General features: G+C 34.6%; 1 protein-coding gene and 1 long non-coding RNA gene across 2 annotated transcripts; one reads left to right on the forward strand and one right to left on the reverse strand.

The window, feature by feature from the left end:
- Nucleotides 1-4,774: 4,774 nt before the first annotated feature.
- On the reverse strand, nt 4,775-6,743 carry LOC146148697 (uncharacterized). Its single transcript, XR_014494814.1, has 4 exons — nt 6,627-6,743; nt 6,435-6,512; nt 5,966-6,052; nt 4,775-5,394 (listed from the first exon to the last, which is right to left on the reverse strand). It is a non-coding gene; the product is annotated as an uncharacterized LOC146148697 (long non-coding RNA).
- Nucleotides 6,744-8,668: 1,925 nt separating this feature from the next.
- LOC146148698 (uncharacterized) lies at nt 8,669-18,503 on the forward strand. Its single transcript, XM_083387088.1, has 11 exons — nt 8,669-8,792; nt 9,607-9,780; nt 10,046-10,279; nt 10,685-10,800; nt 12,477-12,589; nt 12,770-12,883; nt 14,497-14,599; nt 14,977-15,109; nt 17,100-17,195; nt 17,520-17,693; nt 17,899-18,503. The coding sequence occupies exons 2-11, from the start codon at nt 9,685-9,687 to the stop codon at nt 18,136-18,138; spliced, it is 1,419 nt and encodes a 472-aa protein (XP_083243214.1). The 5' UTR covers nt 8,669-8,792; nt 9,607-9,684; the 3' UTR covers nt 18,139-18,503.
- The last annotated feature ends 4,635 nt before the right edge of the window (nt 18,504-23,138 follow it).

Consider the following 23,138-nt stretch of genomic DNA (forward strand, 5'->3'; position numbering starts at 1 on the left):
AAACGTTGTTTACTGACGTCAAAAATAACGTCTTTTCAGCCACTTTTGACATATTATTTCAAACGTTTCAAAATGGTATTTTTTAACGTTTTGGCGGACCACAAAGAAACCTGATTAAAACGCCAAGGTGACGTACGAACAAGGTAACTACTGACTTCGAAGCTAACTTGTTTTATGCCATTTTGGACGCCAGAGCGAACGTTTTGCATATACTGGTCTACTGAGAAGCCCTCAATAATTAAGAACTTCGGAATATAAATAAACGAGGTGGAACTATAATATGTAATATTATTTACAAAACACTTTAAAATTGTTTCCTACAGAATTACAGTCTAATAGGTATTAGTCTTGGAAACATTAGAGTCATCTTATGATCAAAACGCTGCATGAGTGCATGTTGCATATGGTCTTCCTTTAAGATGCCATGTGATGATGGACTGTCCACACAGCCCGCAAGATAAAATTACTCATTTTATTGTTTCACTACTTGACTTCTTTAACAATTTCTGGTTCAACAAAGGATCTCCAAATCACTTATTTAAAACATTCAATGTATAGTGTTGTATAAAATTTGTAAGTTACGTTGTTAACTTGCCAGCCGCTGGTTTAAAAGAGCTGCCTATATGATCAGGCTGAAAATGTCAACCATCAAAAAGCATTAATTGAAACAGTAGAATTTATCAGTTATGAAAATCCACAATTAAAAATTATGACAAAGTTTTTAACAAGTACATTAAAAAAAAACGGTTTTGCCTAAACTATATCTGTCTTTAATTGTGATAACTGTTATATTACACGTCTATAAAAGTAATAAACAATCAAGAAGTCTATTTGGTTTGTAATTTTTTTTCCAATTTTGCGTTTTCCCTATTTGCTGTAAATCATTTATTGGCATAGAAAAGAAAACGCAGTAAGGATATTATTGGATATTCTACGGAGCGAACTACTTAAAATAAAGTTTCCGGATTCCCATAAAGATCGTTTAACATTAGAACTCTTAATAACGTTAAAAGTAACAAAACAAAGACGTTATACCTTGTGACTACCAATGTGTCTATTTCACGATTAGTACTGAAATGTTGGCAAACTGGTTTGTAGGGTGTTAACAGTTGACATGTCAAATACAGTATGAAACTGGACTTAGTTATGGGCAACAAATAAACTACTGCGGAACAAACTACTGCGTTTTAAACCACATAAAAGTGCGCTTTTGTCCACTGCAAACTTTTTCCAGATTTAAAAAGAATGAGTGACAGGGTGTCAACGAATTGGTGACAGGGTGTCACTGAATCGTTGACAGGGTGTCACGGAATCAGTGACAGGGTGTCACCAAATCGGTGACAGGGTGTCACTGAATCGTTGACAGGATGTCACGGAATCGGTGACAGGGTGTCAACAAATATGTGACCGGATGTCACCAAATCCGTGACAGGGTACGTGTCACGGAATCGGTGACAGGGTGTTACCTAATCGGTGACAGGTGTCATCAATTTGGTGACACTGACAGGGTGTCAATAAAAAGTCACGACCCCTCCTCCCTCTGTACGTTACTGTGACTCTTTCAAATGAAAGTTTGTCAAACTTAGCCAATATATGTATTCCGTCTTAAAAATATACAAACGAAAATTATTACAACAACCGTTTTCCAACCTTTAAAACATACCCTTTCACATTTTGTCAACCAAATTTGGTTAATGCTATGTACTTGTTTTTCCCGATTTATACCGTTTTTGCCATATGTCGATTTTTTCACATCGGCAACTTAATACGTCGAAAGCAAAAATAGGCATTGTACGTTTTTCTGTACAAAATTTTCACGTATTTTACCCTTGAGCTGCTGCATGAGTTAACCCCCATTTCGTAAATTTGAGATTCTATTTTAAGCCTGGCCCGCCACAACATTATATGTTTCTCATGCGGCCCGCGGTAAATTGACCGGCGCCGTTAGAGCGCCGCTGTTTAAGCACTGGATTTTTGACCCGGTTTGGGGTTATTAGTGGGTAATGGGTGGGGTTAAGAATGAAAATTGTTAGGTGAATTAGTGATGTACTTAAGGGATGGGGTTTGGCGTTAGGTAAAGTGTTGTTTAGGATTGATGCTGACCATTTATGTCTTATTCCGACGGATTTAGGATCCGTCGATTTAGAACAGTGGTTTTCAACCTTTTTCATACCGCGACCCATTTTAACAACCCAATGTAACTAACGACCCCATTCCAAAAAATTGATTCGGGAATATGTAATACATTTGTGTGTGCGCAAAAGGCAATAGCACAAAAAACATAATTACAAATAACATAAATTATAATACCACTCTATTGAAAAAAAAATCCAACTTTTATTTAACTGTTTGAACTTAACTGTTAACAACATTCACTAATATCATTACAGATGTTTTTCAATGGTAATTAATTGGCATTCCTGAAATAGTGATTGGTATTAAATTGTCGTCTTCGCGACCCCCAGAGAAAAGGCAAACGACCCACCAGGGGGTCGCGACCCCCAGAATGAAAACCACTGATTTAGAAGGTACTCTATACGATTATTAGGTATTACTCCAAGTAAGGTTAGCATTACTGGTTACTATTAATGTATTTTTGCATCTTATCCGATACACCGATTTTTGAGATCGAAGTAGCTCATGTGTTTTTTCTCAAAACGTGCAATGACCAAGTTCTCACGTAACAGTTATACGTTGTGTTAATTTTTATAATTGTCGTACTTTTTGTTTTGTGATTGTTTGTCTGAAAATCGAATTGTTGCGTCATAATACAAGTCATGAGACCACTGCGGAAAAATATGACTTTTGTAACAGAACCGACTAAAAAAGATAACTTTTGTGATAGAACCGACTGACCCAAAATTTGAATCCCACCACTGCCTATAGCTACTGGTATCGTTTTGAATTCATTCGAACTAAGGAACTGGCATTCGAATTAAGGAACTGACTATTCCAGTATAGGCGAAATATATACTTCTTCAAGTCTGGTTACACTTGGGTAGTTTTGACATGTCAGTGATTTCACAAGAAGGGGTCGATTACAAATAATTTATAACAGACAAAGAAAGCAAACAACAATCAGCAGATTCAAGTCAGAGGTGAAAGTAGAATAGTTTTCTTAACGGAACGGTAAAAATTTGAACGGAATGGTAAAAAAGATTTTCATAGAAGAAATCACGTCATAACGGAACGTTTAAACCAAGTAAATCTTAGGTTATCATCGACGGAATGCACAGGTATTCAACTAAATTCTTAACTTAAACATTCAAGAAGATGGCGGGATACGACCCTTTTAAATTGATAGACGACTCTAAAAATTATTTGAACACGTTATCGTTGCTACATGGTTTGCGTAATAATTTCTCTATTAATGTAAAAAATATTCGTAAAAAAATCACTAAGCAAGCAAATGAAGTGCGTAACAAATAAAGGTCAACAAATACAAGGCACACTGCTATCGGAAAACAGGTAGTAGGTTGGAGGCGACAACAAACTGCATTTTTTGCTAACTTTAAATATTTAAGTGCTATTTTTTTAGCGCTGTGATAAAATTCACTCGAAAAAACACAATTTCTGCATTTTTATGCACGTTTTGTGATCATTTATTTTTGTTTTACACAATTTGGAGGCTGGGCGTTATTTTGCTACCGCGCGATCGTCTACTGGTGAAGAATTGACAGCATATCGTTATCGACTCCATCACTATTTGCAAAGGCAGATAGTCGAACATGTTAAATTTTCTTAGTTTAGAATTATGTACAATTCTGATTCCGGTTTTGAGCAATTGAAACAATAGTCGAACAGAAACCGATACGGGTCTTTATGAAGCGGTTTTGTGCTGATTTTTTTCTAACAATTTTTATTACAAATCACCCAAACACTGCAAAATTTATACTTGGTGAAACTCTCATTTTATTAAGTGCAAATCGTTGCTTCATGCTGCTGGTGTTAACAGCTTTTTTGACATGTACAGGTTCGGTTAAGGTTCAGTGGTTCTCTAAAATATTCGGTTCAGTTTAGAATCCTTACAATTTCACTAAAACGGTTTGGTTTCGGTTCAGGTAAATTTGGTCCAAATCCGGTTCATAAAAACGGTTATGGTTTGGTTTTATTTCTTATTTCAAAATATTACTGAAGACTAATCGTTAAATAAAATGTTCAATGCAACTGCAACAAAACAGGGCAAGTAAAATTGTCACCTAAATACGTTTTCATCTGACAAGCCATCAGTTGCCAATTCAGTTACACAGGCACGTTTAGCAAGAAAGAGAAATCGAAGTTAAAAATAGAATAAAGCGATCAGGCTGTAATTGTTTGCACAGGCAGTCAGACATACAGCGACCTAATAACGTGAAATACGGTAAAAAAAACTTTAAAGACAAAACAACGTTCAAAGACAAATGTAGCCTATCTTTATATTATTTTCTTCTTTGTATATATAAAACGTTATCTTACACTGTCATTCGATTAAACACCAAAATTAAACACCTGAAATGGGCGAAAATGTAACATGTTTAAAAATAAACGTGTTTAAATTTCAGGTGTTTAGACGTTTTGCCGTTTATTCGGTCAGGTGTTTAATGCTAGTATTCAGTGTTTCCAAATCAATTCCACAAAATTTCATTGGGTAAACCATTTTATTGCGCGAAAAAGGTGAAAAACAACACAAAAAGCTTAACACAGTGATAGTTTCGAAAAATGCAAAACTTGGAAAAGAAAACTATACATTAAAAATTGAAGAGCTTATATTAGAAATGAAAAGAAGTAGGAAAACGGAAAACATATATAATACACAAAATAACATGTTGGAATTGGATACAATGAAAGTGTTTACGCAAACAAAAATTACAAAAGAGAAAAAGTAAATAAAAACAACAAAAAAAGATATATATGTTTTAATATTTATAATTTCTATACTTGGCAAAATTTTCAAGGTGGGGTCTTTAGTGGGTTGTTTAAAACCATATTTAGTAGTGGTATAAATATCGCATGTTAAATACAATGAAGGCGTTAATGCAAACAAAACTGTGTATGTGATAAACAGTAAAAAAAACAGAAAAAGTTAGAAAAACACAGATAAATGAGATATTTTATTATAATATTTATAATTGCTATGCTTGGCAAATTTTCAAGGTGGGGCCTTAATTAGGTGGTTTAAAAACATATAAACACAGAGCAACAGGGTGGATAACTTAAATCCTGTGTATATTAACAGGCTTGAATATCAATGAAACTATAACTAAACAATTTGTTCAACAAGTGTTGTTCTTTCACAAATTTAATGTCCGTTCCATCCACTAATATACAAATGCAGAAATGCTGCTGTGCCCTACAAAGGTTTGCCCAATAAAGGCCTTGAAGAGCTTTTCTATAAGATGAGTTGAGCATGGCTGCCTAAAAAATAAAATTTAGATCAATATAATATACTGCAATAATTAAATTATACACTGTCACTGAGCAACTTTTATTTTTTACTTGCTAAACATAGTAAAATTTTCAAGTTACCGACAGAACCACTACAAAAACATATTATTATGACTTGTACTAAGTTTGTGGCAATGCATTCTTTAAGCATAGCATTGAGGAATGTATTATTTATGTTACACTTTACCTGAATAACAGTGCAATGATTGCGAAACAAGTTCATTTTTATTGTAATTGATATCTTCATAACCCACAAAAATTAAAAAAAAGGTTCACCCTACTTTGAAAACAAATTAAATCATTAAATAATTTCATAGAAAAAGGTAATATGTGTTCCAGATTATTGTATTGGACATTATGTGCTATTGAAATTTGTGCTTAAACTGGTTATATGCAATCTAACCCAAAAAAGTTGCCCATTACTGGGATATGCAGACCAAACATTAGACACAACACATGCAAATTAAATGTATTTACCACAAATTTAAAAATTGGATAAATGAACTTCAGATTAAGAAAAATAAAATTTGAGTTTGTTTACCTTGTGATCTATACTCTTTTGTTGATTTCCACTTGAACTTTTTCACAGACTTTTATTTTCCCATCTTACACTTTGCAGTTAAAATTCCTGTAAATAAATAAAAAAGTTATGTAAACTATATAATTTATTAAAGGGCCAGAAGCATTCCAAAGTACTACAGATTAAATTTCACATTTAAAGCTTCAATGTAAGATATAAACAATGGAAATGATAAATTAAAGCTAAAACACATATCAAAGTACCTCAGAAATTTTATAGAGATTGAAAAAACATCAAAATTGGTGAAAATGTTGGAATAATATTTACCATATTTTTTTACATATTCTATGATGAAAGGTTCTAAGCAAAAACTTATATATTAGTCAATTTTGAAAAGCAATAGTTCTCCTCGCTGGCAGCTACATACGAAATAAAAGCCAAATGTGAATAAACTATATTAATGTAAAATATGTAAGAAAAATTTACTTACATTTTTAACCTTAATCGTCCATAAAGCAAGTAATTTTTGAAGTCGAAAAGAGCAATCGGTTGGCTGTCATTGATTGCCCTGAAACAAAGCAGTGTAATCTTAGTATCTTTAATATTATTAAATTGTTAAAAGCATACTTGATTGTTTAACAGAAAAATTAAATTTCTATTTAGGATAAAAAAACATACAAACCTTGAATGATTCATTTAATTTAATCCTTTCATAAAGTGTAAAGCAACAAATCATCACGAAATAGTCTTTTACAACTTTCCTTGCTTTTGGATTTATGAATAAAATACCTTAAATTCTGAAACAAAAATCCAAATTCAGTCACTTCGTTTTCCAAGACAAGGCTTTTGTAACATACATTTTAGATTCTAAACCTGACAGTCTTGCACAGCTAATAAAACATTATTACTACACATTTATCAAAAAGCAAATTAAAGTATATATGTCACCACTATACACTTTATAGTATTTGTTTAACATAAATGTTAGTAACTCGAAAGCCAAATACACGCAAAACCGGCTTTAACTGTAATGTATAACTTGTCAAACTTCTAAGCATTTTCTTTGTTTGACGTTTCAATATCCCGCGTTCGTCACAGGCCAGTACGTTGTTCAGCGGACCGAATCAATTTCAAATACCTTATAACTTTATTTATTGAATGAACTTTATATGACACAGAAAATTGTTTTAAAACAAAAGATAATTACTATAATTAGTTAAATTATATCGTAAATAGAACACTTAATAAAGAATACTTACTGTTCGTCATATGTCAAACAATTTATTCTTGAAAAATATACAAGCTTCATGGCGATACAGCTTTTCTCTAGAAAAAATCCGTGCCGTAGATTGTTTTCATCGCGCGTATAAGCTATAGGCAAGCTACATTAATGAAATCATATCTTGGATTTAATGGCACGTTAAGCGCACTAACCCGTATATTTATTATTTTAACATAATGCCAAATAGGCCGAACAGATGTTAAGTTAGGAAACCATGATTTAAGTAATTTTGCTTATTGTGATCTGTTACGGCCATATATGTTAACTTGTTAAATATTTGACGAAATCGATAGACGCAATCGTACGTAAAACAACCGCTCAGTGCTTTAAAATAACAATACCTCTCTCAACAACATCTCATCACATCAACATAAATGGCTTAAGCTATAACTTTGCAAGAATGTATCGAACTAAACATGTCTCACAATCAACGTGTTAAAATATCAAGTGTTTAATCGTCAACGTGTTTAAAATCGTTAATTGTGCTTAAAATCTCCCAATATTCGTTGTTAAACACGTCAAAATATCAGGTGTTTAGCATAAAATCGTTCAGGTGTTTAGAATTTAAACATCAAAATTCAAATTAAACACAAAGGTGTTTAAATTAGGTGTTTAAGTGTTTAGATTTTAAACGTGATTAGACCGTTTTGGTGTTCAAATTTAAACACCGTTCTGACAGTGTAGTCAGATTAAAGCGACGGCTAGTTACCCCATGAATGGTAGCAGTGAGCGCATATTAAACTTGTTTACAGGAAATAAGAGGGAAAATAAAATAGGTTTAATAACAATATTGATTCGACAATAATTCTCAAAGATAATCATAAAACATTTTTAGAACCCATGTTAACATATTTGCGTGGAAAGTTTTATTGTTATTGTAAAACTTTTCACATGTCAAAGAGGTTTTGTATACGATTTGCGCATGGCACACATTTTCTTGACGCATTGAGCTATAAAAAGCCTGAATGTAGCCATATGCAATTTATATATAAACACTTACTAAAATGTGTAACTTGAGTTTATGCAATCCACGATCCGTTTTTATACTAGACAAACCCAGCGTTTAGATTAAAGGATCTCTCGGTTAGGGTTAACGGTAAATAGGCTAATATAGAATAAACGAGCTATAGTTGGTTATTAACAGACTCTGTTGGCTAGAATCTAAAGAGATCCATTCCCACTCTTTGTCTAAAGCCGTGCGCGTTAAAAAGGAACCAGACTGTGGCAATCAAGGAAATCCAGGCTTCCCTAAAAAGATTCATCGATTTACTTAGCAGATGTGCGCCGACGTTCGCATCTAAAGGGTTTATTTGGCGTCCTGCTTAATGCGTTTGAATAAGAGTATATATTAAAGATAGTCAAACTTTAACTCATATATATTTTAAATGAATATTTATCTTTAAGTTCTGACAGCGATAGCAGGAAGTTGAAATGTTGACAGTTTTTGCAAATATTGCTGTTGCCTGTTTAGCATTTCAAGTACATTCGCAGACCATTTTACCAGTAGGCCACCTTCGACCTCTTGGCGGACATCGACCACCAAATGTACATATTGACGAATTTACGGTAAGTTCATATTCAGTGTATTATTAGAATGTTTTACATAACTAGCTTTACGTGCGAGTTGTCGTGAGAGGATACTCATTGGTCAAGTCGTGAGAGAAGTCGTGAGAGGAACTCATTGGTACGAAACAAACTGGCATAGTCCAACACGAATATTAGGAGTTTTAAATATTGAGCATACACTTTTTAAGTAGCGGCTGCTTTGAAGGCTGCATTAGCACTGCTTTTGCTCTTGCTTTTACGTTAAACACATTAAGTGATTCCAAGTTAAAAACTAAATAACCTATATTATTTTCTCTTGGACTAGTTAAAATTACATTTCTATAAAAAACGCATGCATATTGGAAGGGACTTCATACAATCTTTATCTATTTCAAAAATATATCGCAGGATTTGTATATAGCCAATATTTTTGACAGACTTTTTCGCTTAATCACGTTTTAGTCTACATGTTGTAATAGGCTCAAAAGGTTTCTCAACTGTGACCCTCGCCCCCTGGTAGATCACAGAACAGTCTATACAAGGGAGGACCCACAATCACATGTTATTTTCTTGATAGCCAGTTCAACCAGAATTTGTAGTTTTGAATATGACTTTTGACAATTTCCAATTTTTTTTTGATAGGTACATCCTTTAAAGCATTTTTTCCAAAACGCGAACAAAAGGGGGGAGGCCGCAAAACGTTAAAAGCTTGTGATAGGAAGCCACCACTCATGAAAGGTTGAGAACCAATGAGCTAGGCTAGAGAATCGCACATCTGTTTTTAAGTTCAGGTTTACAAATAAATGCATTATATAGATATAACTATTGCATCCAGGTTGAAACTGCTCCTCATCCGAAGAGTTTTTGGGAAAATTATGTGAAACCGAGTAAGGCCGCCATTTTCAGAGGCGCAATGAAGAACACAAAGGCATTTAAGGAATGGACAGATGAATTTATTAGAGAAAATTATGGTGATTTGGAGGTTCGCCTTGAAGGAAAAAAAGAAAAGGTATATTAATGATTGCCAATTTATTAAAATGAGTTTTGGTATGTTTTATTGTTAAATCAAATTTTAGTCTAATACTTTATTGTTAGACTAGAAATCGAGCATTAACTGCCAAAAAGCCCAAAAGCGAACGAGATCTAGAATCAATAATTTTTGTGTGTTTGTCCTATTTTGCTGAGTCTTAACTGTGGTTTTATTTTCACGTTCAGAAAATTTGCCGTATGAAAATAAACAAATCAATCATAAAAAAATATTTATCCCCAACAAGGTGCACATGACGCCGGTTGGAGAAAAGTACCTTGGCAGAGATACGTTAAGACATTTCATCGATCATTATCACGACAACGATTCAAAAACCTATATTGTTTCGGAGTTGCCTCGACCTATGCACGCAGATGTTGGAGTTCTGCCATCATTGGGGGCATGCGGATTGATGGGAAAACGTTTTGTAGAAATTGACCTTTGGTGGAGCGGTGGTGGTTCATCCAGTGTTATACACAAGGTGCTTTTAACAGGCGTATAAATAACGGTCGAAACAATTTTACTACGCGAAAGCTAACAAGTTTTTAAAGTAAACAGGAATACTTTGTCATGCGATGATTCTTAGTGTTTAGCCCCGTTAATTAATTTACTTTTAGGCAAAAAGATAAATAGAAAAAACAGGTACCGGTATTCTAATACAATGTTATTTAAAGCATTGCGCTAGCCCCAATTTTTTTCTTCATAGACATATTTTTGCCACTTTTGCAAGTCGTTATACTATTTGAATAAAGTCTCAAAAATTTATTTTCTTTTCGTTTGACCGATTGATTGGTTGTGAACCTTAGTTATAAATAATCACATGACGTTTACCCTATAGGTTTAATTTTTAATGAAATGCGCCATATAAAAAAGTCGAGTATTTTAGGATGCCTTCAACCAAATTAACTGCCTATATCGTGGAACAAAATACTGGAAGATGTTTGAGCACAAGTATGAGAAGTGGATATACAAGCATTGGGAACCTGAAAGCGAAGTTGGCGGGTAGGTTATGCGTGCTTAAAAGTACACTAAATGACTAAATGTTAATAAGAATACCTAAATGCAAACGATTCAGCCGTGTGTTTATTGCGTTTGATACTATGTTTCTCCACCACGAAAAGTCTCCAGATTAGCGTAACCATATATAAGCTTAAAACCGGGACACCTTGTAACAGTCACCAGATCCCGATTGTTTGTGGTTATTGCTCAACAATTTTCTAAAATGCCCAAATTGTCAACAAAAAAATTTCATAAGTATAACACAAACCCGAAAAATGAATGATTTTTGTTTCACCTGTCATGACTGATGAGTAAAACACAAATTACTGACGACTCCAAGACACAAATGTAGTATACTTCATAATGTGTTGTTTAAATCGATGTACCGTTTCCTAATAGGATTACTTTTAGGTCAAAATTTGACACAATTTTATTTTTGTAGGTCATAATGGCCCTATTTATCAAAAATTATCAACACAACGTTAACGTACTTGGGATTTGGGAAACCGATTTAGCGCTTCCGCATATCATCATTGAAACAATGCGGTGCGTTTCTGATAATTTCGTAGTAACAAATTGCAAATGCGCGCTCTAAAACACTGTGCTAATAACAAAGAAATGATCTAAGTTAGTGGTCGGCAAACTTTTTTATGCAGCCCGAAATGCTCTTTTAAGAGTTTTTGAAGGCCCACTACGACAACAGGGGCAGTTAACAATATAATACTTTTGCGATACACAATTATTATTTACATTTACAATACTCAATTATAACGGCGTTTACAGGATTTTTTGATGCACACACTTTCCATGTGACCATTAGCCAGCGCCGTGTGGAACTATATATTTTTTGCAATAAGGCCGTTGTATTGTTAATAACACTTTTAAAACAACCAATATGCAAAAATGCATTTTTGCACTTTGAGAAATAACTTACCCGTATTTAGCAATTGCTTGCAAGTTTTTGTTACATCAGCCTCATCGTTGCGTTGTCTTTAAAGTACTAAATGACAAATTTTCTTTATGTTGGTTGCGATTGAAAGCTTATGCTTTGGAGTTTGAAAATAACTATTTCTTATCTATCGAGCGACCGAGCGTCACAAAGTGCAAGACTTTAGAATTGTTACCCCTCACGAAGCAGTGTGTTATACGGCGTATCAAAGTTAGAAAAAACAGTTGACAGTTTCTGCTTATTTTAGGCATTGTTAGGTTGATACAGAAGAAGCATTAAGATATATAAAGTTGCATTAAGATATGCGAAGTTGGCGAAACTTTGATTGTTTATTTAAGGGTGGGAAATTCCCCCAAAATGCCAATTACCAGGTACATAAATAATAATGGGGCAAAGCGATTGGCCTCGTGCCTAGTATGTAAAAAGGTGGTGGGCCGGTTGTTTACATAGGCGGGCCTTAAGTTGTTTTAATGTACCTAAATGTTCAACTGGCGGCGCACCTTCATTATATTTTTTCAGAAGTGGAATTTGCACAATAAGTAACTTAAAAATTTCTTCTATAAACACTTTGCACACCCAAGTTCGGCGCCTATGCCTACATATAAATTTTTTTTGTTGTTTGCATTTACAAGTTAGCATGTGGTTAAATATAGGTTTAGGTACCGGTAATTTATAATTTTAATGAGATACCCAACGTTCGTTTATAGGTAAAGATGTTTATTGTTTGCAGATTTTCTGACATTAACGTCGCTGCGGTGGACTTAATTAAACAACCAGACTTCGTTAAAGTTCCATGGTCAAATTTCACCATCAACGCTGGTGATTGCCTCTTTTTACCCAAAAGTAAGGATAAACAATTAAATACTATGCAATGCAATATTTGTTTGTGCGACGTATTTTTTACGTTATCTTGTAATTATAAAGCCATATATTTTGAATTATAGGCTATGTTTTTTTGCATCTTTTTATCCTTGGATTAAGTTTTTATACAAGTCTGCTTTCTAAAAAAATGATTTTATACAGGTTATTATCACCAAGTCGAATCAAATGGGCCTAACAACTTAGCCGTATCAATTTTATTCGGACGTTTTGACGGCTACGATAATATTTCTACATCGGACTGCACACCAGAAACAGGTACAGAGACCAGTGGTCGGCAAACTATTTTCGTCACGGCCCAAAATACTTGGGAAATGCTATGTGAGGCCCATTACGTGAAACCACTCCTAGTACGCCAACATGAGCGGATCAAGGATTTTGTTTGGGCATTATAGTTTTAGAATGACGTTACAAAGATACGTCATAACGTTACGTCACAAAAATCATAAAACACCTGCTGTTCTTTAGCAAACTCGTGCGCAAACATACAGCTGAAATGCAGTCAACTCGCGCGTAGAGAGAAAGCATTGTGTTTATCTGTTTAGATTGGCAATTTAAAACAAGGATACGTGATATACAAGGGACATAAAAAATAGTCAATTATTGCTCGAAATAACGGCATTTTATTGTGTGTTTAACAGAAATTAGACTATGTAGTTTATGAGTCAAGCTGCGATTTGCCATAGTATGCATAGCGCCTTGGCATGAATAGATTTAATTAAAGCGGATAAAAGTTCGTGCGAAGAGCCAAACAATTTTAAAATTTTCAAAAAAAAAAATTCTGCACAACGATAACGATTTGTTTACACCAAAAGCACGCGTTTGTTAATAGGTTTCCAAATAAAGCATTCTTGATCAAAACCTTACAAAAAATATGTGTCTATTTTTTCTGATTAAAATACGATACCAGGTTTCAAACTAGTACAGCACAACTTGAAGGACTAAGTCAATAAGGCATTGTTTCTTGAGATTTTTTTCTCGCGACGTCCTTGAAAAACCTTGTTGATCTTGCAACCCGCCTAGCTATAAGAATTTCAGCGTAAAAAAAACACATTAAGTGTGACGTGTAGGCGGAGCGTTAAACGTTCAAACAAAAAGTCTGGAGTTTGTCTCTTATGGAAATTTGCATTGTGTTCCCATTGTTTATTTCGCGGGAACAAACTTGTTCTGAAAATTTTGTTAGGGTTTATTCGCGAGTTGCGAATGTAATAATCTTTATTGACGTGTATAATAAGCTTGTTAGGCATCATGCTGTTATTGGCCTATATCTCGACACAAATAACACATAAGATTTCCTCTAATGTTTTATATTAAATTCCAACCAGGGAGTGTTGACAAGCCATTGCACTAGCTAGTAGCTATTAGCTACGGTTGAGTTTTGACACGTAATCCCTAATCATTGTGTAACATCCTTGGCAAATTAAAAACTAAGCACTACGACAGTGTTTCTTAATCAGGTGAATGGTTCACCCCAGGGTGACTAAATTTTTTTCTCGGGTGAACCAACCAAAAGGGGTGAATTTGCTTATTGTAATAGTGAAGTTGGTTTGCACTAAGTGTATAAGTACAAAAATTTGGTGACTGTGTTTTGTGATTTTGCAGCTTTAGATCTCTGGACTCGATAAATTGTAGATTTGCAATGGTAACTTTAGCTTAAGCTGATCTTAAAAATATCGAAGTCATTTTGTGCTGTTATATATAGACGAGATAGTTTTATCATATCATGAGACAAGGGTGAATGAAATCTGGAGATAGATCCTAGGGGTGAAAAAAACTAAAAAAAGTTTAAGAAGCACATCGCGACGCACAGTTTGAGAACCCCTGGACTAAGTCATGGTGGTACCAAAGGAGGGGCTAATTTTTTTTTTCAGATTACAAAACCCCGAAGCCTTTGGGAGACTTTGATGTTATGTGGAAATGGTCAGGATCGGGAATATTTTCTATGGGAAGAAGTGACTTCGAGGAACAATATCGGTAAAAAATTAGGCGCCTTTTTTCTATTACTAAAAAGCAAAAAGTCAGTACAAATATGGCTTTTATAAAACTGCCAGGCTGTCGGAAAGTTAAAAGTTAAAACAAAAACTCTATTGGCTACTATAAAGACAAGTTTGCAAACTCGCTAATCCTAATGCGCCAGGTGCTACTTACTGTTTTGGATAAACAAATTGTATTTCTATTTCGTAGTTCAAGAATGAAAGCCAATATTCAGGAACTTATTTAAAAAGTCATATGAAACAAAACGACCTACGGTTGAGGCCATTTATAGTGAACCGTTTTAGTTCGTGGGTCAAAAAATACCTTTATCGGACTTTTTTCCGTTTTGGAGACAATTCAGAACGTTTATAAACTAGGCCTTCTCTGTTGGAAATGGCTAAACAACTCGAATTGGAGGGAAAAAGCTTTACGCCTGAAATGATTCAAGAAATGTTTGGCGTTCCAGCAGATGAAGACGACGGAAAGTTGAGAGAAACTGATTACGAAAAGGTTTCATATATATTTAATAAGCAAAGTACATATTGTTTATAAATCAGCGAAGCCTAATCGCGATGCATGTTTTTTTTTAAATATTAGGTTGTTATAATTCAATACAGTTTTAATTATGAGAGAGTTTAAAGCACAGATTTCCAACAATTTTATAATATTAAAGTTTGTTTCTTTGCCAAACTCTCTGAACATAGTAAACATTGCAAAAGCAATTCAATTGTTATATGCCTTTAAAACGCAAGAAAATTTTCAGAAAGCTTTATCATCGCATTACTGCAGCCGTGTACAACCGGTCAATGCCAGGGGCCACATTTCTTAAAAATTGCAAAGAGCCGCACACCTGACACATTGACAGATATGGATATCACTTTGTTTCTTCCTCACTCACGCACATACACATCCCTTTATTCAGCTAGATTTACTGTAAATCTTGCGCTTTATCAGTAATTTAGGTATATTAACGCGAACTTTTATTTAATATGGGAGATTTTTAAAAATAAGCTGTTACGCTGTCAAAGCTTCTAAAACAATGGTACGTAAACCTTTTAAGATGTTGACCGAAGTTTTTTTTATTAATTTGGCAAATGAGATGAATATAATTAAAAACACAAATTTTTTAAGTTTTTTCCTGTAATTAAAAAAAGTAATATGGAAGTCGACTGCAACTTAATTTCTCGCTGCCTCTTACCAAGATGCTCGCAGCGAGCAAAAATCAAATCCATGTTTGGTATTTTGTAAAAAGGTCTGTGGTTTAAAGTTTACTAAATAGTACAAACTAAATAAAGCGATCCAAGTCGGACTCGCCAATATAATAAATAACGGAAAACAAAATCTACAGTAAACATACAAAAAAATGAAAATATAACATGAACATAAAAGCCGCATAAAACCTGGTATGCAACTTGCGATCCTCGGTTTGGCCACCCCTGTCAACAGTAATAAAAAAGTCTATTTGGAAGTCGGCCACAAACCATGTTAAGAACCTCTGCTCTAAATCAAAGGAAAATCCCTGAGAGTTGAGACACTTTTCACATGTCGAAACCCAAACACAAATTATAATTATATGGTTGGTTTATGAACAGACATTTGAGCATAAAAGTTAAAAGTGTATCTCAAGTTATAATGTGTTTAAGTAACACTTGGAACACAATGCCGTCGCCTCGCTAACAGTGTGAAATGTTTTTAATCGAAAGCACTACCGAAATTTGCAATTTTCAAGTTTTAGGTTTATAATGCAATTTGTTACATGCCCTTGCCTACTGTTCTATTACCGGCGTAAGGGGTGATCAAACTAAAACGCGGTCGATTTTCGGTCGCTTTTAAATAGAATACCTAAAAAAGAAAACCGTAAACGCTTTGGTCCTTATTTAAATGAATAAAACATGTCCTTATGTCCTTACACTCGCTTCCTGTATGAAACTTGAGAAAACATAATGTGATTACACCAGGCAGGAGGGGATACATACAGGGGGCAACGACATGGCGCTCAATTTTTTGCAGCAAAAATAAACTTTCTTAAATATAAGGTACTCTCCAAATTGAATAGTGTGACACATTTATCTCGATAAATGCTTTTTTATTCATGTCCATTGCATTATATGACCATTGTTGTATATCACACTTCTTCAATAAAATGTACCTAGTTTTAACAAACTTACGGATTTTTTTTATTTACGTGATTTCTGTGCTAGCTGGAAGGTCAGTGCAACTTGAACGTTTTGCCAAAATTGTCAATGTTTTTTTGGTTTAATCTATACGCCACGTCTTCTTCTAAATAGAAATCTTTCCAAACATTAAGTTAATAAAAATAAATTACCAATAAGGGCGTTAAACCTCTTTGTTAATGCATCTTTTATGTGCTCGTCATTGTGCCTGAAATAAAAGCGCTATATCACGTTCCTTTTTGTTCAACTCGATAGATTTGTATATTAAAATCGACTATGCCCTCGTTAAACGCCTAAATATTTCATGTATTTTATTTGTTTCACAGGCACTAAGTATTCTTGACCTCAATGGAGATAAGGAATTAACGTCTGATGAAGTCGAACGATTGACGTGGGATGATCTTCGAAACTTTGGAAACGAAGTATAAACACCTCGCGCTAAGTTTTAAGATTTGTACCTATTTAAAAAAAACATTGTTCAAAAATATATTTTGATTATTTACAAAAAATATACATAATGTTCATTTACGTGTTTGTTTCGTTATGCTACATTATGAAAATACATGATTAATTAAAATTTAAAAATCATATTCACAACTCGAAATAAAAGGCTAAGCTACGAAAAAATCTTCATAAACGAGTTATCTGTAGCTCACCATAGCTATACCGAATACCAATCTACAATTACAAGTAGGACAAAAAAGCAGTTTCTTTTTTTAACTTAACTTTGAACTTAACTATTTCAGGTCGAGTTTATTGAACCATCAAATGGACTGCAGTTTGAATATTCCTTTATTTCTTATGATTCTATTCTACCAATTCTCGAGAGGGTTTTGGAACTCCGACCTAAAATAACCCGTGCTCAATGGAAAAAAGTCTATACTCAGCGGCTTCACGGCACGGCTGACTTTGCAAATGAGGTGGGAAACAATTTATGCCTTATTCTGTAAGCTTATTAGGGCTTTACAAACTTCTATAAAACTACTACTGTCTTATAGTCCACATATTCGTTAAATTTTTAAAATTTCTTTTATTTTAACGTTTAAATAATAAAATATTTGGTCACATAAGTTTTATAATATTTTGCCAGAAACAATATTTTATAGCCAGCTATCTTTTCAAAAGATCTTCACAAAACTCTCTGGATCTGAAGATGTTCATGAGATCTTAAGCGATGACATCACAAAAGAAATGTTAGACAAAGCACTCGAAAATTGGATCTACTACTGGGCTCCTCAGTATTCCAATTCTCAAGAGCGACCTGGAGTGCAAAAAGGCAACCAAAAAGAAGATGATGAGTCTCACGAAGATGACACCCTTGGTTTTGGGGATAGCGATGTATTTTTTGGCAAAGCGGAGTTGTAAATGTAATGTGTTGTTTCAAAAACAGGTGAGAGACTAAATGCAAAAATTTACAAGCACTGAGGCAAATTAACTCCCGATTATCTTTTTAAGAACTCATTGCGGTTGCGTCCTGTCGGACAAGTATAGGTTAGGCGGTAGATTCTAATATACTAGGGCGCGGCAGGGCGTAACAGTGGTTTCCTTACCATTGCACCGTCACTTCCATGTTTAAAATTTTTTGATACCTGTCTAAATTAAATTTAACATCGGTTTGTTTGTAATGGATGTAAATTACCTATTTTAATTAGTTTTCTTATTTTCGAGCAAAAATTGTGTGCTATTTTGTGTTGTTTGCACATAACCATAATTTTAACAACAAAGGTTTAAATACGATTCTGTACGGCTTGTAGTTTTGCCTTTTTTTTTAAATCTGTTTTGTTTTATCTTTACGTTCGCCTTTTTGTACGATTTGAATTTAAGAGAGAAAGATAATAAAACGCGTCATTACATGTTGTGTAACTAGCTTACTATATAGGTTGCCAACCAATTGGTGGTTATAATCCGTCGAGCGCGTTTTGATATTGCATTTTATTATTGTCTGATAAATAGAAAAAAGCCCCACAATAGTAGAAGAACGAACAAAACTATACCAAAATAATTCGTAGCATAGCCTATATCAGTGCTTGTCAACCTTTTTCGGAATGGTACACCCTTTTTACGTTTACTTAAAACTTATACACCCCAGTCCACGCAATACACCGAATCTGTAGTAATCCTAATCGGAATAAGGATATACTTAGCATATTTTTATACAAATAATAATTTCATCAGTCATTTAATGCTAGTGTTGCTCATGTTGAACTTGTTCAGTCAATTGTGCGAACCGAGTCAGTAGCCTTGTTTCGAGTGATCAAAAGCTGATAAACCTCCTTGATAAAATGTCTTTTTTTATTTTAATTTCAACAAGAGCAAAAAATCTTTGCTCGCAAACGTATGTCGTGGGCATGTGACAAGGATGTAAATCGCTTTTTCACTGAGATTTCGGTATTTAGGAATGTTTTAAAGCGATACCAAAAATTCCACCCAATCTGTTAGAAATTAGTGCACAATTAGGGCATCCAAGGGCAGAAAAGTCTGACTTTTAGACCTTGAGGCCGTGGCAATGCACTAATTAGACCTTTAAGTAAACTCCCGGCATAGATAAATTAAAAATATTCCCGGAAGTGTTCACAAAAGATAAGAAAATGTGAAATAGAATTAATAATGCTCGACCTACCTGAACTCAAACGCTAACATTTAATAATTATTAGAACGCTGGGGAAAATACCCAAACTCTGGGGCAGAAGATGTCACACATTAATGTTTTGGGACCTAAAGCGTTTATGCAATTAATAAATCAACGCACATTATTTGATTTAAGGGGCTGGGTAGCGTTTTGGTTTGAGTGGGTCAGGTAATACTAAACTTCATCTTTGTTATGCAGAAGTCAAATTAGCGCATTGTTTAAGACTTTTAAGTTAAAAGGTATAAAAGTCAGACTTTTTGGTCCTTTGGATGCCCTAATTGTCGTAAACCTTTAGCTTAGAACTGCAGAAAATTAAGTATAGTTTTAATTGTTCAAACTCTGCATTTCCAAATATGATCGTAATTTAATAGGTTCAGTGGTTAAGTATCCCAAGTTACTTTCCAAATGTGGCTCGCGGAATCAAAATATGTGGCCCGCGGAGAGTTTTAGTTTTTGACCCGCATCACAAACATTCAGTTGCAGGCTTTGGAAATTGCTTCAGGGCATCATGGCAACTAAATTTTGCTCCAATCCAGTGTTGGGCAATTATTTTAAGCCGCGGGCCGCATGAGAAACTTAAAATGTTATGGCGGACCGGGTCAAAATTGGATCTGAAATACAAGCAATATGACGTCAGAAAGTCTTTTGCACGCAATATGAGTCAGAAATCTAACGAATTTGTTATATTACGTTTGGAGTTATGCGAAGATGTGCAATTTAAATCGAATTTAAAAACGGCCACAAGACGTCGCGCCAGGCGCGAAAAAAATTCGACTATGTTTCTTTTAAAGTACAAGGTTTAATTTAGATTTAGAGGGGGACGTGAAGCATTAAGAACAGACAAAATAGTACATTGGTTGTTATATTGGCGTTATCAAGTTGTGGGGCGCTTTAAAAAAGTTAAGATTATCTTAACCAAAAGTTAAGATTAAAATACGAAAAAAACTCATACAAAAAACTTACAATGTTTTTTTTGCTTTTCAAAGCTTGTTACCGATGTGTTACTTGCGATACAACAACCATATTGCAAATACGATACAAATCGTGAGAAACACACAACATCGCATTAACTAAATTAGGTTAACACAATATATTTTTAGAGTTTAGAAAACGTTTGGTATTTCGCTCGCATATTTAAAAAACGGAATACTTTCAATGCGCTAAAAATATATAAGTATTTAGGCTAAGTTTGTTCAACTTTTGTTGGAGAGAGTGACACAGCAGAGGACGCTATTTGTCTGTAAAGTTGCCGAAAATATACGAGAAAGACAGAAGAGATTAGCGCAAAGCGCGAAAACAATTTCCGTTTTAGTATTTAAAAAATACTAAAAATCGAATTTGGTGGTGTTATAACAAGATGCTTCCCTGAAAAGAGTGTTTACGATACAACCAGACATGTGGAAACTCGTCCTTGTTTTCGCTCAACCTATGTATTTTAAGGAAAATAAGTCACGGGCCTGATTAAACTGCTTGACGGGACGGATCCGGCCCGCGGGCCGTATGTTGCCCAAGTCTGCTCTAGTGTGTCACAAACTTTTAATTCAGATATCATTAAGTTACTATTGTTTAACGTTTGGCCACTAAGACTGGCCGGCACTAAGCATGGCTAGGTATTACAGGGACCATTTTAAGGCCAATTTGCAGCGGGAGTCAGACGCCAGCAAAACAAGTGGCTTGTTTTGCAGAACGTGAGTACACCCCCCCCCCCCCAAGACTGACAGTTATAGATAAACTTTACATCATCAAATATGATATTATGTAACTGAAGACAATATTTGGCAAACGAAAGCTGAAACGCGTAATCTAAACCCTATTTATCAATTCGTAAAATAACAATTAATTAATTTGGGTGTTTAACATGTTGATAAACACGTAACAACTATTTTGTGCTGGCAAACCCTAATCGTGTACAGCAAAAACTGCAGATGCTTACTTTAACATCGTTTATGTCGTTTATGTCGAATGGCCACAAAGTCACATCAAAACAACAGGTTACTACGTCAACTGGTCGCACGGTAATATAATATACCAAGCAATATTACCTCACAATGGTCAGGGAAAGGCGGCAAAGTAACGCAACTGCTATGAGATATCTATAGTCATCGGCCTATTGTCATGCGTTTTCTGGTACACCCCTGTACACCCCATCAAAGTGGTACACGCTTTAAACATTCTGGTACATCCTGGGGTGTACGATACAGTCGATACACCCAGTTGACAAGCACTGGCCTATATTGATTAATCTAGGTTTCACAAAGACAAAAAATAAGTACCACACTAATTTAACAAATTTGAACTGGATACGATAGTCTTTGTGAGTATCTAATCCACTTTAGGAATTTTATTTTACGAAACAACTCTTAACCCAAGGTTGCCCTACGTAAGCATTTCCCTGACATCTTATGGAATTTAGTGTTAAAATCTGTTTTTTGCGTATTACGTTCTATTAATTAAATATGGAGTTGCAGTTTAACATCATTTGCCTATACCGCTAAACCTGCTGTGAAAACATACTTGATTTGAGTTGTTTAAAGTCTAATTATTTGGCTACACACAAAATTGTTCTGGCCAAGCTGCTGTTTATTAGCCGAATTGCTATATTAAACATTATCCATTTTAAAGATTCGAGCTGAGTTTGTTAAGATCTTAAATTTACTTCTAAGAGAAAATGAACTTAAAAGCGCGTAATATATGTTTAGCCAGTTTTGTTGAAATCGGGTTATCCCGAATGTGCCGTCCAGTGTTTCCTCAAAGGTAGGCTTACCATACGTCCCGTTTTAGGCGGGACAGTCCCGCTTTTTAACGTCTTGTCCCGGCGTCCCGACCAGTCAGCCAAACGTCCCGCTTTTTAACGTCTCGTTACTGTTGTTGCTGTGTAAGCGTACCGGTAGCCTACTTGCTGAAGGTGAAAGTGGTGTTTCTTACCCTTATGCATTGTTACATCGCAAATCTACATTATTGTAAACTGTTTTCCTTTTTATGTAATTTAAATGGTTGAAAAACACCGCCTCATGCGGTCACGGTGTCGCCTCGTTTTTTGTTGAAAACGTCGCCGTTTGTTTGCTGAATTTTTAAGCTGGTAATGTTTCACTGTTAATGCCTTTACAGAAGTAATTTAAAAGCTAAATTTGAACTGACTGTGTAAAGTTTCATCTGCTGCGCATTTTAAAGTATTTCAACCCAAGCTAATATTTTGGTAAATGCTGTGTTGACTGTTGAAATGTACATGTAAACATTAACTTAGTGTGTAGTAATTTTAAGAATTGTCATTATTGTTCATCGTTACGGCGATTGTTGTCATTGTGCCAACTATAAGTAGCCTAAATTTAATGTTATAATTACAGTGTGAATTCGTGCTTACACAAATTTTAGTTGAAGACCCAGGCTCAAACGTTTCGGTGATATTTGTTTGCTGTTGTAAAATGTATATATAATTGGCATATTCGTTGATTTTAGAAAACCGCTCACTCGCCTACATGATTGCTCGTCCTGCCATTTCAAGTGTGTCACCAGTAATAAAGTTTTGGTTGGATACCTTTGTGGAGTTCGGGGGAAGAGAACTGTGTAGGAGAGCGCGTTTTCGAATTGTAAACCTGAAGTATCCGATTGGGCGTCTGCGTAGGCCTGGACGCGGAAGTAGACGCTACATGCATGTTTGTTTATGTAGGTTAACTCTGTAACTTGACTAAAAGTAGCGGTGCTAAATTATCTTGTTAAAATGCCAAAAAGAAAATGT

This window comes from Ascidiella aspersa, chromosome 4, assembly GCF_963924565.1.
Source record: "Ascidiella aspersa chromosome 4, kaAscAspe10.2, whole genome shotgun sequence".
In the NCBI taxonomy this organism is placed as follows: domain Eukaryota; kingdom Metazoa; phylum Chordata; class Ascidiacea; order Phlebobranchia; family Ascidiidae; genus Ascidiella; species Ascidiella aspersa.